This window comes from Maniola jurtina, chromosome 1 (genome assembly GCF_905333055.1).
Source record: "Maniola jurtina chromosome 1, ilManJurt1.1, whole genome shotgun sequence".
NCBI classification, from domain to species: Eukaryota; Metazoa; Arthropoda; class Insecta; order Lepidoptera; family Nymphalidae; genus Maniola; species Maniola jurtina.
In genome coordinates, this window is record NC_060029.1 from 10,199,235 (window position 1) to 10,214,646 (window position 15,412).

Genomic DNA, 15,412 nt, shown 5'->3' on the forward strand with positions numbered 1-15,412 from the left:
TTTATTTTCATTCAGCTTCTCGCTCGCTCGTCTTCTTGTCGTGTGCTCGTTGGATCAGCGACTGCTCTCGGACGGACAAAGGGTCTCCTCTGAACTTTATCTGATTCCTTTGTAGTGCATATTATTACAAAAGTACTTTATTTCAAGAAATAATTACTTTTAATCTAATGGATAGGGTGTATAGGTATTAAAAATAAACTAGTCTAATAGAAAGAAGCATTGATTACGTAATCAATAACATTTAATGTTACATAGTTTAGTGACGAAATCTTTTAGAGGAAATAGTGTATAATTGCCAAAAATGAACTTGAAATATTATACGTGTAAGATTTGTGTAAAACTGATTCTTTAACGATTTATTGTCTTGGAAGTATGAGCCGCCATTTTGTAATGCTACAAGCTAGGCGTGGCACATGATTGTGCAACACGTCATCCGCACCTTTGTTGAAATTTAACACGCAATATCTAAAGCATGGTAAGTTTTTCATAGCATTTAATAGTATTATTTGAAATCAATGACGAAAGTTTCAGCTTAGATTTCTATGCATAGGTTAGGTACATGGATGCATAATAACCTCAGCTAGGGCAAATGACCAGAAAATTTTTGTAAGGATATGTCTAAAACACAAATCCTTACAAAGATTTTCCCTTACGCTGAAGTTGACCTTAAGCTGAAGTTCACACTTGAAAAAATTACAATCATAATCTGCATGAAAAATATTTACGAAACTAAAATAGTACATGATGCCGTAGCAGTTAATGCTTCCGACTTCTGTATTAAGTATTATTTACATGTAGATACAGGTCATTGCCTAAAATAGACTGAAAAGTAGCTTCGATGCTAATCTACTGCGAATGAGGTCGCTAGCAATAAGTGGTTACCTACGTCATCGCGTAGGTACGCCGTACAATGCTTTAATTTTACTGGTTCCAGTCTTCACTGATGGATAATCTAATTCATGATAGGATGGATATCTAATTAATTGAACACATTCATCATCATCCGTAGATTGTAAAAAGGAATGCAAGGTGGCTTTGTGACTTGGACTTTGGACTCATTAGTTGAGTTGTCCATGATGCGTAACCGCGGGGCCGGCGGGGCGTGACGTGTCGTGAAAACCGCCTTTCTCTTTAGTGTTTCATATTGTACTGTAGACAGTCCCTAGAGCTGATTATAACCAAGCGTTTGCGATTGCAGTATTTTTGTGTTTGCTTTCAGCCAGGATTAAATCTCATTACTCGATAATAAGTAGGCATACCCTTATTTTAAAATGTGCTAATTAGTTATTAAAATTTTTAATATATTTATTTTCCTACTAGTCTAGGTTTTATCCTTGACAATCGACATAGTGCTACAATACTCTTGTATTAATTTATTGATGACCTTTCAAACTTAATAATGAAAATACTGGTTCCTGAAATATGTATTCACAGGTTCAATTCCCGGTTAAATTAAATTAGGATATTTGCCCCTAAATTATAGCTGCCATTGGCATTGGAAACAGTGTTAGACATTTAAGTGTTACATTATATTTGTTCTTTGTTATAGCCACGCATTGATCCAATCCAGTTGTTGAACTGCCTTAGTGTGCTCATGTCGCCAAATGGTGGCATCAAAAGCAGGGACGAAGTGCATAGACTAGCTGGGTAAGATAGTGAATAATTCCTTCTTAACTTATATTAATTATTTAGTACATTAATTTATATACTTGTGATTAGTTGATTTATTACTAGAGGGTGCCCGCGACTTTGTATGCATGGATTTAGATTTTTATAGATCCTGTGGTAACTGTTTGATTATCCAGGATAAAAAGTTGCCTATTCCGATTGTAGGGGCGCAAGCTACTTCAGTAATTTCATACAAATTGGTTAAGTGGATGGGTCTTTAGGAATCCTTGGGGAACTCTTTGATTTTCCAGGATAAAAAGTAGCTTATGTCCGTCCCTGGGATATAAGCTAACCCTGTACCAATTTTCATCGGAATCGGTTACACTGTTGGGCAGTGAAAGGTAGCAGACAGACAGACACACTTTTGCATTTATAATATTAGTATGGATTATATCTTGGTTTCCACAACTGCCTCATTACTGCCATCCTTTGGTTAAAAAGTAGCTGACTCAAAAAAGTAGATTTTCAGAAATTGTTGAAACCATGACATTTTTAAAAACTGATATTTCAAAAAAAGATATGCTATACAAGACAAAACTAACTAATAACCTTGGGTCTGTGAAGCATACGTTTTAGAAACATCAGTTATTGTAAATTCCTGTTTTTGAGGATAACTCTTATGTTTTGGGGTTGGCTGCTTTTTAGCAAAAGTACTGCAGATTAGTTGTTTGACATTCACTTGTTACAAATAATTTCTTTTTGCTTTCAGCTTAATGACAAAGTATTCCAAGAAGCTAGTATCTAAGTGTATATACATACAAATACTTAAATGTACAGAAACTGATTTGTTAGGATTATTCATGGGATCTGGTGGCTGGAGATTAGTACATATGTGGCTAACAGAGAGCATAGTTGCTCAGAACTGGCCACTTGTTCGAGAATTATTAGAGTTATTAGTATTATGTCCTGTTGATATAGAACGACTTAAAACTAATAACTGTCCTAAGCTTGTCAAGGAGCTGTCAAAGGATGGAAATCATTTTGGTAAGTTGTACTTAGTATGTATTGGTCTAAAACTAAATGTCTTATCTTGTGTCTTGGTAATAGGAAGTTTAAGTTCGAATTTTTAATTAAACAGTAAATTGACATTTCATCATTTCATCATTTCATGTTCTGCCAGTTTTTTCTGAAAAATAAAATTAGAGTTGGGACAAAAAGAGACTGAACCCTATGATGAGAATGTGTGTGATGAACAGTAATTGTTTGTCATGAGTCTAGATGACAATACTATTTATATAATGTATGTATTGTGTAAATGGTATTATGTGTAATGTGTACATTCTGAGAAAGGACTCCATATTTGCTCTGTGCCAACTTTCATGTCAAAAGAATGGTTAACTGTACTTTTGATGTGACAGGTGACACAGATCAAATATGGTGAGTCCTTTCTAATTGTCTGCGTCATAATAATATAACATACATGTACGTATTATATAAAATTGTATAAATAGGAACTATACAACTGTACTAGGAATTTCACATCACTATTATTTTAACATGGCATAATTATTTTACTATTTGACATTAGCTAATGTCAAAATGCTTTAATTGAAAATTCGAACAGGTATCTAATATCAATAGGTATACCACTACCAGTATTATAATTGCGAAAGTTTGTTGATTTGTCCTTCAATCACGCTGCAATGGAGCAAAGAATCGAGGCAGGTTATTATTTGCATGGATATAGTATGTCCTGGATCATGGCATAAGCTTCTTTTTACCCCAGGAAATCAATCGGTTCCTACAGGGTTTTTAAAAACCTAAGGCCACGCTGACAAAATCGCGAGCATCACCTTGTAAGACAAAGGATTATTAAACACACAGTAATATTAATCTAAAATTAAACATTTTTTATATCAAAATCTGTTATAAGTCCACAAGATTTGTTCAACTTAAATATAATATTTATTATTTATCCAACTGAAATATAATATAAGTATTTCTATTTTAGTAATCAGAGCTCTGGCTTCAAAACTAGTTGAACAATGGCTCAAAACTGTCAAAGGAGAACAAGTAGTGACACTCCAAATATCTGACATACCACAAATAATATCTGAGGCCCAAGCAGAATTGAAATCAGAGGTTATCAGTATAGATACTTTAGACAATGAGGAAAAGAAATCTCTAGATTTAGACAACTCTGTCATTGTTGAAAATGGTATCAAAGATGAAAAATCTGAAATTGACTCCATTAATTCAGGAGATGTCAGTACTGAACCTGTGGAAACAGAGGAAGTCATAAGTGAAACTGACACTGTGCCTGTATTGAAGATTTCTATGAAAAATGGTAAACAGGTTGTATCGCAAGTTGAAGATGATGATAATAAGGTGCAAGAGGATACACCTGAAAAAGATAAAAACAAAGAAAAACATAGGAGTAAGAGTAAAGATAAGTCACATGACAAAAACAGGAGCAGTAGCTCTTCAAGATCATCATCCAGTTCCTCCAAGCATTCAAGCAAATCATCAAGTGATAAACATAAAAGTAGCAGTAAAGATAGCTCTAGTAAACATAGTAGTAAGGATAAATCAAGAGATAAGGACCGCCATTCATCTCATAGTTCCAAATCTAAAAGCAGCAGCAGCAGCAGCTCTAGTAGTAGTAAAAAGAGTTCTAGTAATAGTAGTAGTAGCAGTAAGTCTAAAGATGAGAAAAGCGAAAAGATGGTATCTGATAAAGATAAGTTTAAAGATAAAGATGGAGATAAAGAAAGGAAATTATCCATAGATAAAATGGAAGAGAAAATTTCTAGTCCCTCAATACAGAAACTAGGTAAAATACCTAAATTGAGTGATGTCAAAAAAGAAAAACCTTCAATATCTATTGAAGTACGGAAACCTGATGAACCAAAACCTAAAACTGTCAAAACCTTTCATTCTAAATTTAGGAACCATGGTCTGGCAGAAGAAATTAAACCACCACCGTCGAGGGCAGCATTACTTAACAAGAAACCTCCTCCTGCATTGCCTCCGACAGTATCAATTCCTAAGAGGCCATCTCCTGTTCACAGTGAACCGCCACCAGAGAAAAAGCCCAAGACAGTAGAAATTAGTGAAAAGCCTGGGGCTATAAAATTAATTCCACCTAAACCTAAACGTAAGTATCATTTTAAATATCAATTTTCAAATATTTTACTAATATTTCTTATTTTTTCAGGAAACCTTGGTGACCAAGAATTCCGGTTACTAGTTATAAAAAGTGTAGTGAAATTTATAGTTAGCAATTTCGTGTGTGGTAAGTCTAAAATGCATAACTTGACGGGTTCCATAATACTTGTTTTGAAGTTACCTGTAAAGAATTTGTTTCAAATAAAGGTTAAAAATTTTATAAAAATCTTTCGTTGAAAATTTACCTGAATCTGTTCAAAGACATCTTAATGAGGTGGCCGGGCCAGCAGTTCAGTAAAACACACGAAGATCCATTGCAGACCATTGGGGGACGACGCCGCATCTGTCGCATCCGGCAGTGCCTATGGAGAAATGAAGTAATCTTACTGACTTTAAAGGAAACTTTGTTGACTATAGTGGCAGAGTAATTGCTGTGTATACAGTAAAAAATAAAAGAATGTTAATGTGTCCTTCAAAATAGGTTCTACAATTTAATAAAATCGTTCCTACTAGAATGATATTATGAAAGATATAAGACAACAAAAAGTTTAGGGTCTGTCTTTTGCGAAGTACATTATTGTGGAGATAATAATTAAAATTACTGTATCATGATTATTATACATATGTAATTGGCTGGAAATCTAATTAACTCGTTGCATAAACGTAAATGCTAAAATTTTGTTTAGTGAAAACTAACTAAATGGCTAGGACCAATGGCGACGTAGGGTTTTTGTTTTTACAGATGTATGTTGCCAGTGGCAAAATATATCAGTATACTGAAGTTTCAGTAATTTTAATATTGATTCTTTTAAATAGCATATAGCTAGGGTGATATAAATAAAGACTGGAACGAATCGCGAAATTATATAATTTTCCCTGATAGGATAGGTAGCTATCTGATAATGCATATCCTAAAAACTTCCTTAAAATAAATCTGCGATATATACAAATACATATTAATTTGTGTTGAAAGTAAGAATAGGAAAGATAATGACCTCTGTCAACTATCACTTGAAAATAATTTGCTTATCAACATAACGTTTTTCCCATTAATCAACTTATTGAATTTAAATAATAATATAATACATCCATCCAGCTATAATGCGCACAAAACAAGTAGATCAATCTGAACTTGATGGCATATGACTGCACTGTACTAAAATAGATGTCAGCCTTGCATTTAGTCCTTAGTCTATGACAGCGCAAGCCGCCATGTTGCAACTTCGGATTGGACTACTTGTTACGCGCGCACTATATGGCGCAAAGTCGTTCCTATTCTTAGTTTGAAAGTAATATGAACAAAATAATCGTTTGAGTAACAAATGCATCATGCCAAATGTATTTAAGGAAGTTTTAAAAGATTCTTTAAATATTACATAATTCAGTCTATGAACCTGAAAAAAAGGTTCAATAAAGGTTTCTTTTGTACATAGAAGATCAGGATAGTACCCATTTTTTTTTTGACATGGATATGAGCATGGACGATCATAATAGCCTGATCACCAATGCCTAGCACGTGAATGTAGTTAAAAGTTCACTGCAACAAACTACAATATAATATCGTTGATCAAATTAACGAATAATGGAATAATATAAAAGAGGAATTGTTACCGATTATTTAATAAACGTAGGCCCTATTCCCATTTTTCAAATAAGTACCTAATATAAAAAATGCATGCCTATAATCATGCATGCCTAAGTACAATCCTCAATAGCAAGTGGTTTGAGGCAGGCTATTCAGTCTTCAAATTCCACTTAGATTTATGGTTGGTAGAGTAACTAGCTCACGCTTATATTTTATTCATGGGAATGGAGGAATGTTGGACAATCGCAGGGGCAGGTCAAGTCACATGAAAATTTGTTTATATTGAGAAACTATAATAATATAACATCGATAAACATTGACATTTAATGAATAAACACATTAGCCATTATACAAAGGTATACCTTCCTACCGGCTCAGGAATTAAACCTATTTGTCAATTGTACAAGTGGGGTTCCATGCTTGAGAAAAGACATTGAATCAAAAAATTAGAGGACAAGTTCAGTTATTCATTTATTATTATGTTTCTCTTCCATTTTATGGAATTGCTATTGTGCCTACACCAGCTTCGAAAAAACTGTCAGTATCATAAAAAATTTGTTATTTTAAAAGCCCTGAGAGTAAGCAAACAAGCTAGTTTGATTTGGTCAAAATCGAAAGAAACCTTTATGGACCCTATTATTACGAGATTGATTGAAAAAAAAAACGTGACCTGAGAAGCACGTAACTTGGCAAGACATGGCATGAATCTTGAAAGTTTCCAGGCGCACAGACCTGAAGCTAAAGCCTGAAATAGATTTTGAAATAACCAGCAGGCACAGTTTATTTTACCAACCACAAATCAACGCCAGCTCGTCATGATAATCGATTAGTCTTTTTTTTATTTATTAGGGTTCCCTACCAAAATGTTTTTTAAAAAACTGTAAAGAAATCCTCCATCTTATTTACCCGACTGCAGCAAAGCTGAAAAGGAGGGTTGTGTGTTTGACGTATGTATGTCTGCTCATAACTACTCAACGGCTCAGCCGATTTTAGATTAATATTCATGGCGCGAGTGTGAATGGGTACAAAACATAAAAAGTCTAGGGAAATCTGATCTCTGTTATATTTTGGGGTTCGTAGAATATGTACCTACAATAACTGTGCGGGCAACAGATGTGTGTGGCTTTGTAGCCCCAACACCTGTCTGTGATGCAGTCTACAAATTCAACAAGTTTTAGATGTAGGTACAAACCATGTTATGATATTTTAGTCCGCATTGTGTAATTTGCAAGAAGTACAAAACATGAATCATTGATTTATTTCATTTTTCCAATGGCTGATCTAGTCGAGGCCTTCTTCAGCTAAATATGTTCTCTAGAAGACGCAATTATATAATTGAACAATTCAGTATGCAGGCTAAAAAATCGGGCACGGTAGGTAGGTACGCATCAAGTACAAAGATTACTGAACCAATTTTGATGATTCTTTGGTAGTGTGTGTATTATAATATTTACCCCAGAGAGACCCTTGATTCCATAGTGTTACCTACCTATCTCATTAGGAATTTTTACAAAGGCAAAATAATTACCTATCCTAAAGAGACTTAACTACAATAGCTTTCATACTGTCAGTACCTATGCTATTTTGAATCGAAACCACCCATCATACACAAGTATGTACCTTTATTTCCAGCTGTAAAGCTTTTCTCTGTTTTTGCATTTAAACGATTTCAAAAAGGTTCTAAATTCCACGTGAACCTACTCTACTCCGTAATTGCTTCAATTCGTAATCGATTTTTTTCTCATTTGTACGACTAGATGTATACTATCAGGTATTATGTTGAAATCTGATAGATACTGTCAGATATTCGAAGATGCCTGAAGAAGGGAACTCTTCAACGGACAGCAGAAAACAATGCCATACCTAGTTTAGTAAATAGAATCACCTACATTTTTTCTCCAAATATATTTTTACTAGCTGATGCCCGCGATTTCGATCGCGTGAATTTTAGGTTTTTAAAAATCCCGTGAAAACTTTGATTTTCCGATATAAAGTAGCCTACCTATGTCATTCTCAGGCTAGGTCCTACCTACCTATTATTATCCATTTTCTGGGATATAAAGTAGCCTAGGTACCTATGTCATTCTCAGACTAGTTCTTATCCCACCTACCTATTATTCATGCAAAAAATCACGTCGCTCCGTTGCGACGTGCACACTTTCGCATTTATAATATGGGTAGTGATAATAATAATAATTAGTAGATTGTAGATAATAACTTAAAGTAAATTCAATGAAATATATTTTAAATCCGATTAGTTTTTCCACAATAGTAAACTAGTCCATTTTCATCATGTTTTGTTTGTTTATTTCTATTTAGAGAATACGTATTTGTAGCCCGAGATCCGACGGAACATTTTGACAGGGTGCTTGATAAAAGCCGAAAGTTAGGTGGCAAACTAAAACTTCCAGCGGCTTCATTAGTTCCGCCACATACCTTTTATTAAAAAAAAAAACCGGTCAAGTGCGAGTCAGACTCGCGCACCGAGGGTTCCGTACACGGGTATTTTTTTTCGACATTTTGCACAATAAATCAAAAACAGATATGCATAAAATTCAGTTTTAGAATTTACAGATTACAATTAGAACAAAGCCCTTTCATATGATACCCCACTTGGTACAGTTATCTTACTTTAAAAATTGAAACACATTGTAATATTTTTTAAATGATCTTTAACCACAAATTCGTGGTTTTCAGATTTATTCCTTTAATTGTGCTATGAGACCTACGTACTTACCCATGATTCTAGGTCAACGGGAAGTACTATATAGGTTTTCTTGACAGACAACGGACGGACAGGCAACAAAGTGAACGGAATCCTATAAGGGTTCCGTTTTTCCTTTTGAGATACGGAATCCTAAAAACAAGTCTTAGGGTTCCATACATGAACATTATATTTTGGGTGTATGAAATATTTCGTTTCCGAGCTAGACATTGCAATAAACCGTGAAAGAAAAACCCGAACTTTCTTGCTTGATGTTCAAAAGGTACATTGAATTATTATTTTCAAAATTGGAATATAAATTCTTCTTTATGGTAGTTCTAATAACCTTTGAACTTTCTAAGTTTCTGAATAAAATGACATTGACATACGGACGAACAGATGGACTGGATAAAACTAAGAAGTTTCCTTGTTTTTATTACAGAACCCGAATAAGGGCCCTAACAATGGTTTTTGTAAACCGAAAACAGCGCCACTAGCGGACAGTTTCTACAGTAGGTACTTACAAAGTTCGCGGCCATAAGAAAAAATGCGTAAGAGAGAGCGCACTGCGGTGCGGCGAGTTGCGGTGCGTTTTAAAATCCATTGAATGAAAAGTTCTATAGTTCACAGATTGCGGGGAAAAAACGTACGATTTACCGTGGTGCGCGCTAGCTCTAATATTTCGTATTTAAGAGTGGTCTCTCCGTCACTCGCTTCATACAAACGTAGTTCCAATTTCATTTGAATATAAAGCAACCAAAGTCCATGAAATTTTGCAGACATATTCTAGAAACTAATATCTATGTCTGTGGTTTTTCAGACTTCTGTTAAAATATTCGGTTTCAAAGTTACGCGGTCTTAAAAAATCACATACAAATCTTTCAGCCCCTGTAATCTTAAAACTACATATTTTTAGAAAAATCTAAAACACCACAGGCACAGATATTAGTTTCTAGAATATGTCTGCAAAATTTTATGGACTTTGGTTGCTTAATATTCAAATGAAATTGGAACTACGATTGTATGGAGTAAGTGACGGAGAGAGCCCTGTTAAAATCTAGAATTTTCGTTACTAAAATATGCTAATTTTACCAAGTTTACTTCCATGCCTATGTTTATTAAAGTGATCAACCAAAAACGCAACGCTTTTAGACCTGAAACAATTTAAAAATTGTTTGTCTAAGTAGGTTTATACCGTATATAATATTATACGAGCTGTGAGCTTGCGATTAGGTACATCCACGTGCAGTCTGAAATATTTTTCCAGTATAAAGTGCAACGCAATGCAAGCTATCTCTGTGATGAATCTCATCAATATCGGTTTAGTGATTGAGCCCTAAAAAGGTAAAAAAAGCATACAGGCACACATACACACGATCAGATTCTAATAGAATTAAAACCAGATATCCTGTTTTATCATTTTGCTGAACCAATTTTAATAAAAGTTGTCGACTGAATTGTCAATGAATGTAAATTCGGCGATGCCTATTTCGGAATCGGAAATATATAAGATGTTTTACGGTTCTAAATATTAGGTTTAATTGTCCATTTGTAATATCTACCTGTACACATACCTAGGGGTATTTACAAACCTTAACAAATCGATCGTCTGCAGTGTTTGATGTGAATTTCAATATTATATTTAAGGAGTTACATTGTTATGCGTTAGTTTGTAATACCTACTACGTATTTTATTCAATGCGCAACTAATTAAATTGGTTTCATTAATTTTTATTTCATTACTATTAATGAGTACGCAGATATATTTTTAACCCCTGACCCAAAAAGAGGGGTGTTATAAGTTTGACCTGTGTATCTGTGTATCTGTCTGTGGCATCGTAGCTCCCAAACTAATGAACCGATTTTAATTTAGTTTTTTTTTTTTTTGTTTGAAAGATGGCTTGCTCGAGAGTGTTCTTTAGCTATAATCGTAGAAAATCGGTTCAGCCGTTCGAAAGTTATCAGCTCTTTTCTGGTTTTCTTATAGAGGTTTTTAAAATTTTGAGTTATTTAACTAGGCACTTATCTAGGAACCTATCAGATTTACTTTCTCCACAAAAGTTTATGAAATACAAGTGCATTCAACAATCTACACAAGTTGTAGATATTCAACAATCTACACAAGTTGTAGATTGTCGAATGTACCTACTTATGTAACTGATTAAAGTAGAATAAAAACCGCCCAAGTAGACTCGCGCACCGAGGGTTCCGTACTCTGGTTTTTTTTTCGATATTTTATGATGAATCAAAAACTAATATGCATAAAAATAAATAAAAATCTGTTTTAGAATGTACAGGTAATTTTTCATATGATATCCCGCTTATCTTACTTTGAAAATTGAAAATACTAATTATTTTTTCATGAACACATTTTTTTTGTGATGTAACCACAAATTCACAGTTTTCGGATTTTTTCCTTTACTTGTCATAGTAATGATACCTATCTACTGCCAAATTTCATGATTCTAGGTCAGCGGGAAGTACCCTATAGGTTTTCCTGACAGACGGACAGACAGACAGACAAACAACAAAGTGATCCTATAAGGGTACCGTTTTTCCTTTTGAGGTACGGAATCCTAAAAAGATTGGTAATAATTATATTACTCTTCACGTCACTCGCCGTCTAAGTTTATTAGTTTCGATGTAAACCACAACTATTCATGATCGTGGTTTTATCAAATTGGTTCAGTTCCAGACATCGACAAACACTAACTTTAAAATAATAAGATTGCTAAATATGTAATTTACTATGTAATTGGATATCTATATTTATAGGAAATTTTAAATTATAAACTAACACCTGTAAATCTTTCGTCTACAAAGAAGTCTTCATGAAGTCAGGATCTCATTTAGGTACATCCTGTCTTTCAATAATTTTTATTTAATATCCTACGTTAACTACTATAACCTTTAACCTACTTTAAAACGAATATATAGGAAAATTATGGTCAGTTTTGGAGATATTCAAAAATTAAGAATTTGCGTACTCAAGCAAGTCTGACATCGATTCCCGCCAATTTATACCTATAGTACACGACAGATCGAGATGGCAATCGGGGTGGGGATACCCCGCGCTAACCCGGTGCGGGATAACGCGGGTGACGTGCAGGGCGTCCTCCCGCCTCGTACCCCGATTGTCATCTCGACCTGTCGCGTAGGTAGGACCTACCTACGCATACAGCATGCTCATTTTTTTTATCTAAGCCCTTTTCAAAAAAGTTTATTTTTATTCATCCTTACATTAAGATGTACACAAAATGAAACCGTCATAAATGCATTTTAGACCTTACCTTACAATCATATTATGTAAACTATATTTTGTAGTATAGAGTTTATGACCTTATCTGACTGTTGTTTTTCTTTGTTACAGCTATGGTTCTGCAAGAGAGTGATATGTTCATGGATGCACTAAATAAATCGGCCACAAATAAAAAAGAACCCAAGAAAAGAAAACGACGTATAAGTGGATCCAAAGATGCGCCTAACGAAGGTTCTCCACCGCACACTCCTACAAGTCCAAACAGTGAAAGTAAATCAGTACCTCCAAGATTTTATCAAGACACTCTTGATGAAGAAGATAATAAAGATAAGAGTCCTGATAATAAGGATAAGAAATCTACAGACACTAAAGAAAATGCAGAGCCAGATGTTTCTGAGGACAAGAAGGTCGAAGAAAATATGGACACCTCGGAGCCGCACACATTAACGGTTAACGGCCTAAAGGGAGTGCTTTGTTACCACAAACGGAAAGGTCCCAAGAAAAGCATTAGATGGAAACCAGATACAGAACTGGAAGAAATTCAATACTTTGAACTTGATGAAACTGAAAGAGTTAACGTAACAAAGACGTTTACTGACATGAAGCATCTAGAAAGAATTCACGAAAGAGAAGCTTTCCAAAAAGCTAGGAATCTCATTAATGATGACGTAATGGAAGAACGGACTACTTGGAGGCCGTTAATACCAGTCGATACTGAAGGCCAAGTCCACATAGAATATGGTAAAAACAGCAAAGAAAAAGATATACAAGCCATTCGACAAAAGGGCACACTGCAGCCTCTTTACTTCCCTAAAGCCATGATACCAGACTCACCCCATGAACCAGACCCTGAGACTCATACATATTCTGAACCCATAGTTATACCCCTAGAGGATGCCACTGGAAATCAAGACAATATAAGTGATTTTAGAAATATGCCATGGCCAGAACCAAAAGGTAATGCACCTCCCGCAAACAGCAGCAGTATGAACGTGCCGGCGATGTTCCCCACAAGCATGTCGCAATTCCCGAATAACTTCCCTCCTGCGCAATTTGCTGGCGTGCCAGGTTTTCCACCAGGACAACCGATGATGCCTGGAGATTGGCCGAATGGAGTTCCTACTATAATGCCTAATGGTATGCCAGGTCCCATGACAGCACCAGGTATGGCACCAGGCCCTATGGGTCCTGGCCCCATGGTGCCAGGCCAAATGGTATCGGGCCCTATTCCTCCAGGAAATATGCCCCCCGGAATGATGGTACCGCCAGAAAATATGATGATGGGTCCGGAAATGTTTGTGGGACCCAATATGTTCCCTGTTCCACCAGATGGATTTAACATGCCACAAAACATGTTTCCTCCCGTTGACTTCAATATGGTTGGGCCTCCCGGGCCTGGCCCAGATGGATTCGCTGGTCCTGGAAACTTCAGAGGTGCTATGCGGGGTCGTGGCGCTGGCAGTTGGAGAGGCAAGCAATCTGGTAGTTGGGAGGGACCGCCGAGAGGCCGGGGAGGGCGCGGTGGAGGCGGTCGTAAAACAGTTTGTATATACTTTCAAAGGAAGGGCTCGTGCCGGCAAGGTGACAATTGCACTTTTTTACATCCTGGTGTCAACTGTCCATATTAAAGTTCAAGAATGATATCTATATAAATGTAAATACAAAGAGACTATTATATTAAACTGGGTGTTATAATAATATATGAGATAATATAATACCTTGTTCCAAAAGACTGCTTAGTGTAAATAGTTAATAATTTGTATATACTGTAAAGATTGTTAATAAACTTAAAAATAGTTCAAATAAATTGAAGTTTTTCATGACTTGTTTCTTTTTTTCGATTAGGTATCTTCTAACCGAAGTTTCTTTTTTAAGGTGGAAGCGACGGGCCTGCCCGCGATATTCTTTAATTTCGTTTTTCGCAATTTGTAAACTAATATGACAACGTAGGCTTATTGGTGAAGGGTCCAGTTTAAGAAATTAATTCTAGTATCGACTATTGTCACAAATTAGTCGATACTAGAATTAATTTCTTAAACTTGACCCTTTCAAGTAAAGATTTTTATATAAACTTGTGAGGATATGATACTGCCATTGTCAAAATTAAAATGCTATAAGCCTACGTTGTCGTATTAGTTTATAAAATGCGAAAAACCAAATTAAATTTGAATTTCGCGGGCAGGCCCGTCTCATGCCCCTTAAACAAAAATGCACTTTTTAGGGTTCCGTACCTCAAAAGGAAAACGGAACCCTTAAATAGGATCACTTTGTTGTCTCTCTCTCCATCCGTCCGTCCATCGCGCCGTGTCTGTCAAGAAAACCTATAGGGTACTTCCCGTTGACCTAGAATCATGAAAGGCAGGTAGTTAGGTAGGTCTTACAGAACAAGTAAAGAAATATTTGAAAACCGTGAATTTGTGTTTCCATAATTAAAAAAAAATTAAAATGTGTTTCGATTTTCAAAGTAAGGTAACTATACCAAGTGCGATATCATATGAAAGGGTTTTACCTGTATATTCTAAAACCGATTTTTATTTATTTTTATGTATAATAGTTTTTGATTTATCGTGCAAAATGCCCAAAAAAATACCCAAGTACGGAACCCTCGGTGCGCGAGTCCAACTCGCACTTGACCGGGTTTTTTTGCAGACACCGCTGTATTTAATTCATTCGCATTTCAATTTTAGCCAGTTGTAGCTCAGATTTTATGTTTACCATATTGTTAGGTACATTATGGAAAATAATTGTAACACAAAATATAATAAAATACAGTAATGAACTATAAGCAAATGTAGATTTTCCTTTATCGACAAAAATTTTTAAGGGTGGATCTAGTGAAAAATTAATTAAACCAATGAGATAGGTAGGTACGATTTTTTTCTTTGCAGGTGTCAATATTGACTTTTTCGGGTTATCCCGTTTATCTCCGGGCGATATTCCGAAACGGAAGTTCAGTAGTAGTACCTACCTAAGAACCCCCGCAGACGGGGTGCATAGTCAGTATTCACTTTTGATTGTTCTTCCGACTTTCTACCCCAAGTACGGTTCAACAGTAAAAATAATCATATAAGTACAATATTATTAACAA

General features: G+C 35.3%; 1 protein-coding gene across 2 annotated transcripts; it reads left to right on the plus strand.

The window, feature by feature from the left end:
- Nucleotides 1-14,147, plus strand: LOC123869116 (serine/threonine-protein phosphatase 1 regulatory subunit 10). 2 transcript variants are annotated; one of them, XM_045912250.1, is made up of 5 exons: nucleotides 1-475; nucleotides 1,550-1,647; nucleotides 2,378-2,652; nucleotides 3,620-4,765; nucleotides 12,436-14,147. In XM_045912250.1, exons 1-5 carry the CDS (start codon nucleotides 473-475, stop codon nucleotides 13,950-13,952), a joined length of 3,039 nt encoding a protein of 1,012 aa, XP_045768206.1. In that variant the 5' UTR covers nucleotides 1-472; the 3' UTR covers nucleotides 13,953-14,147. The 2 variants fall into 2 exon arrangements, with proteins under 2 accessions (XP_045768206.1, XP_045768936.1); XM_045912980.1 differs by lacking the exon at nucleotides 1-475 and adding an exon at nucleotides 1,084-1,249.
- The last annotated feature ends 1,265 nt before the right edge of the window (nucleotides 14,148-15,412 follow it).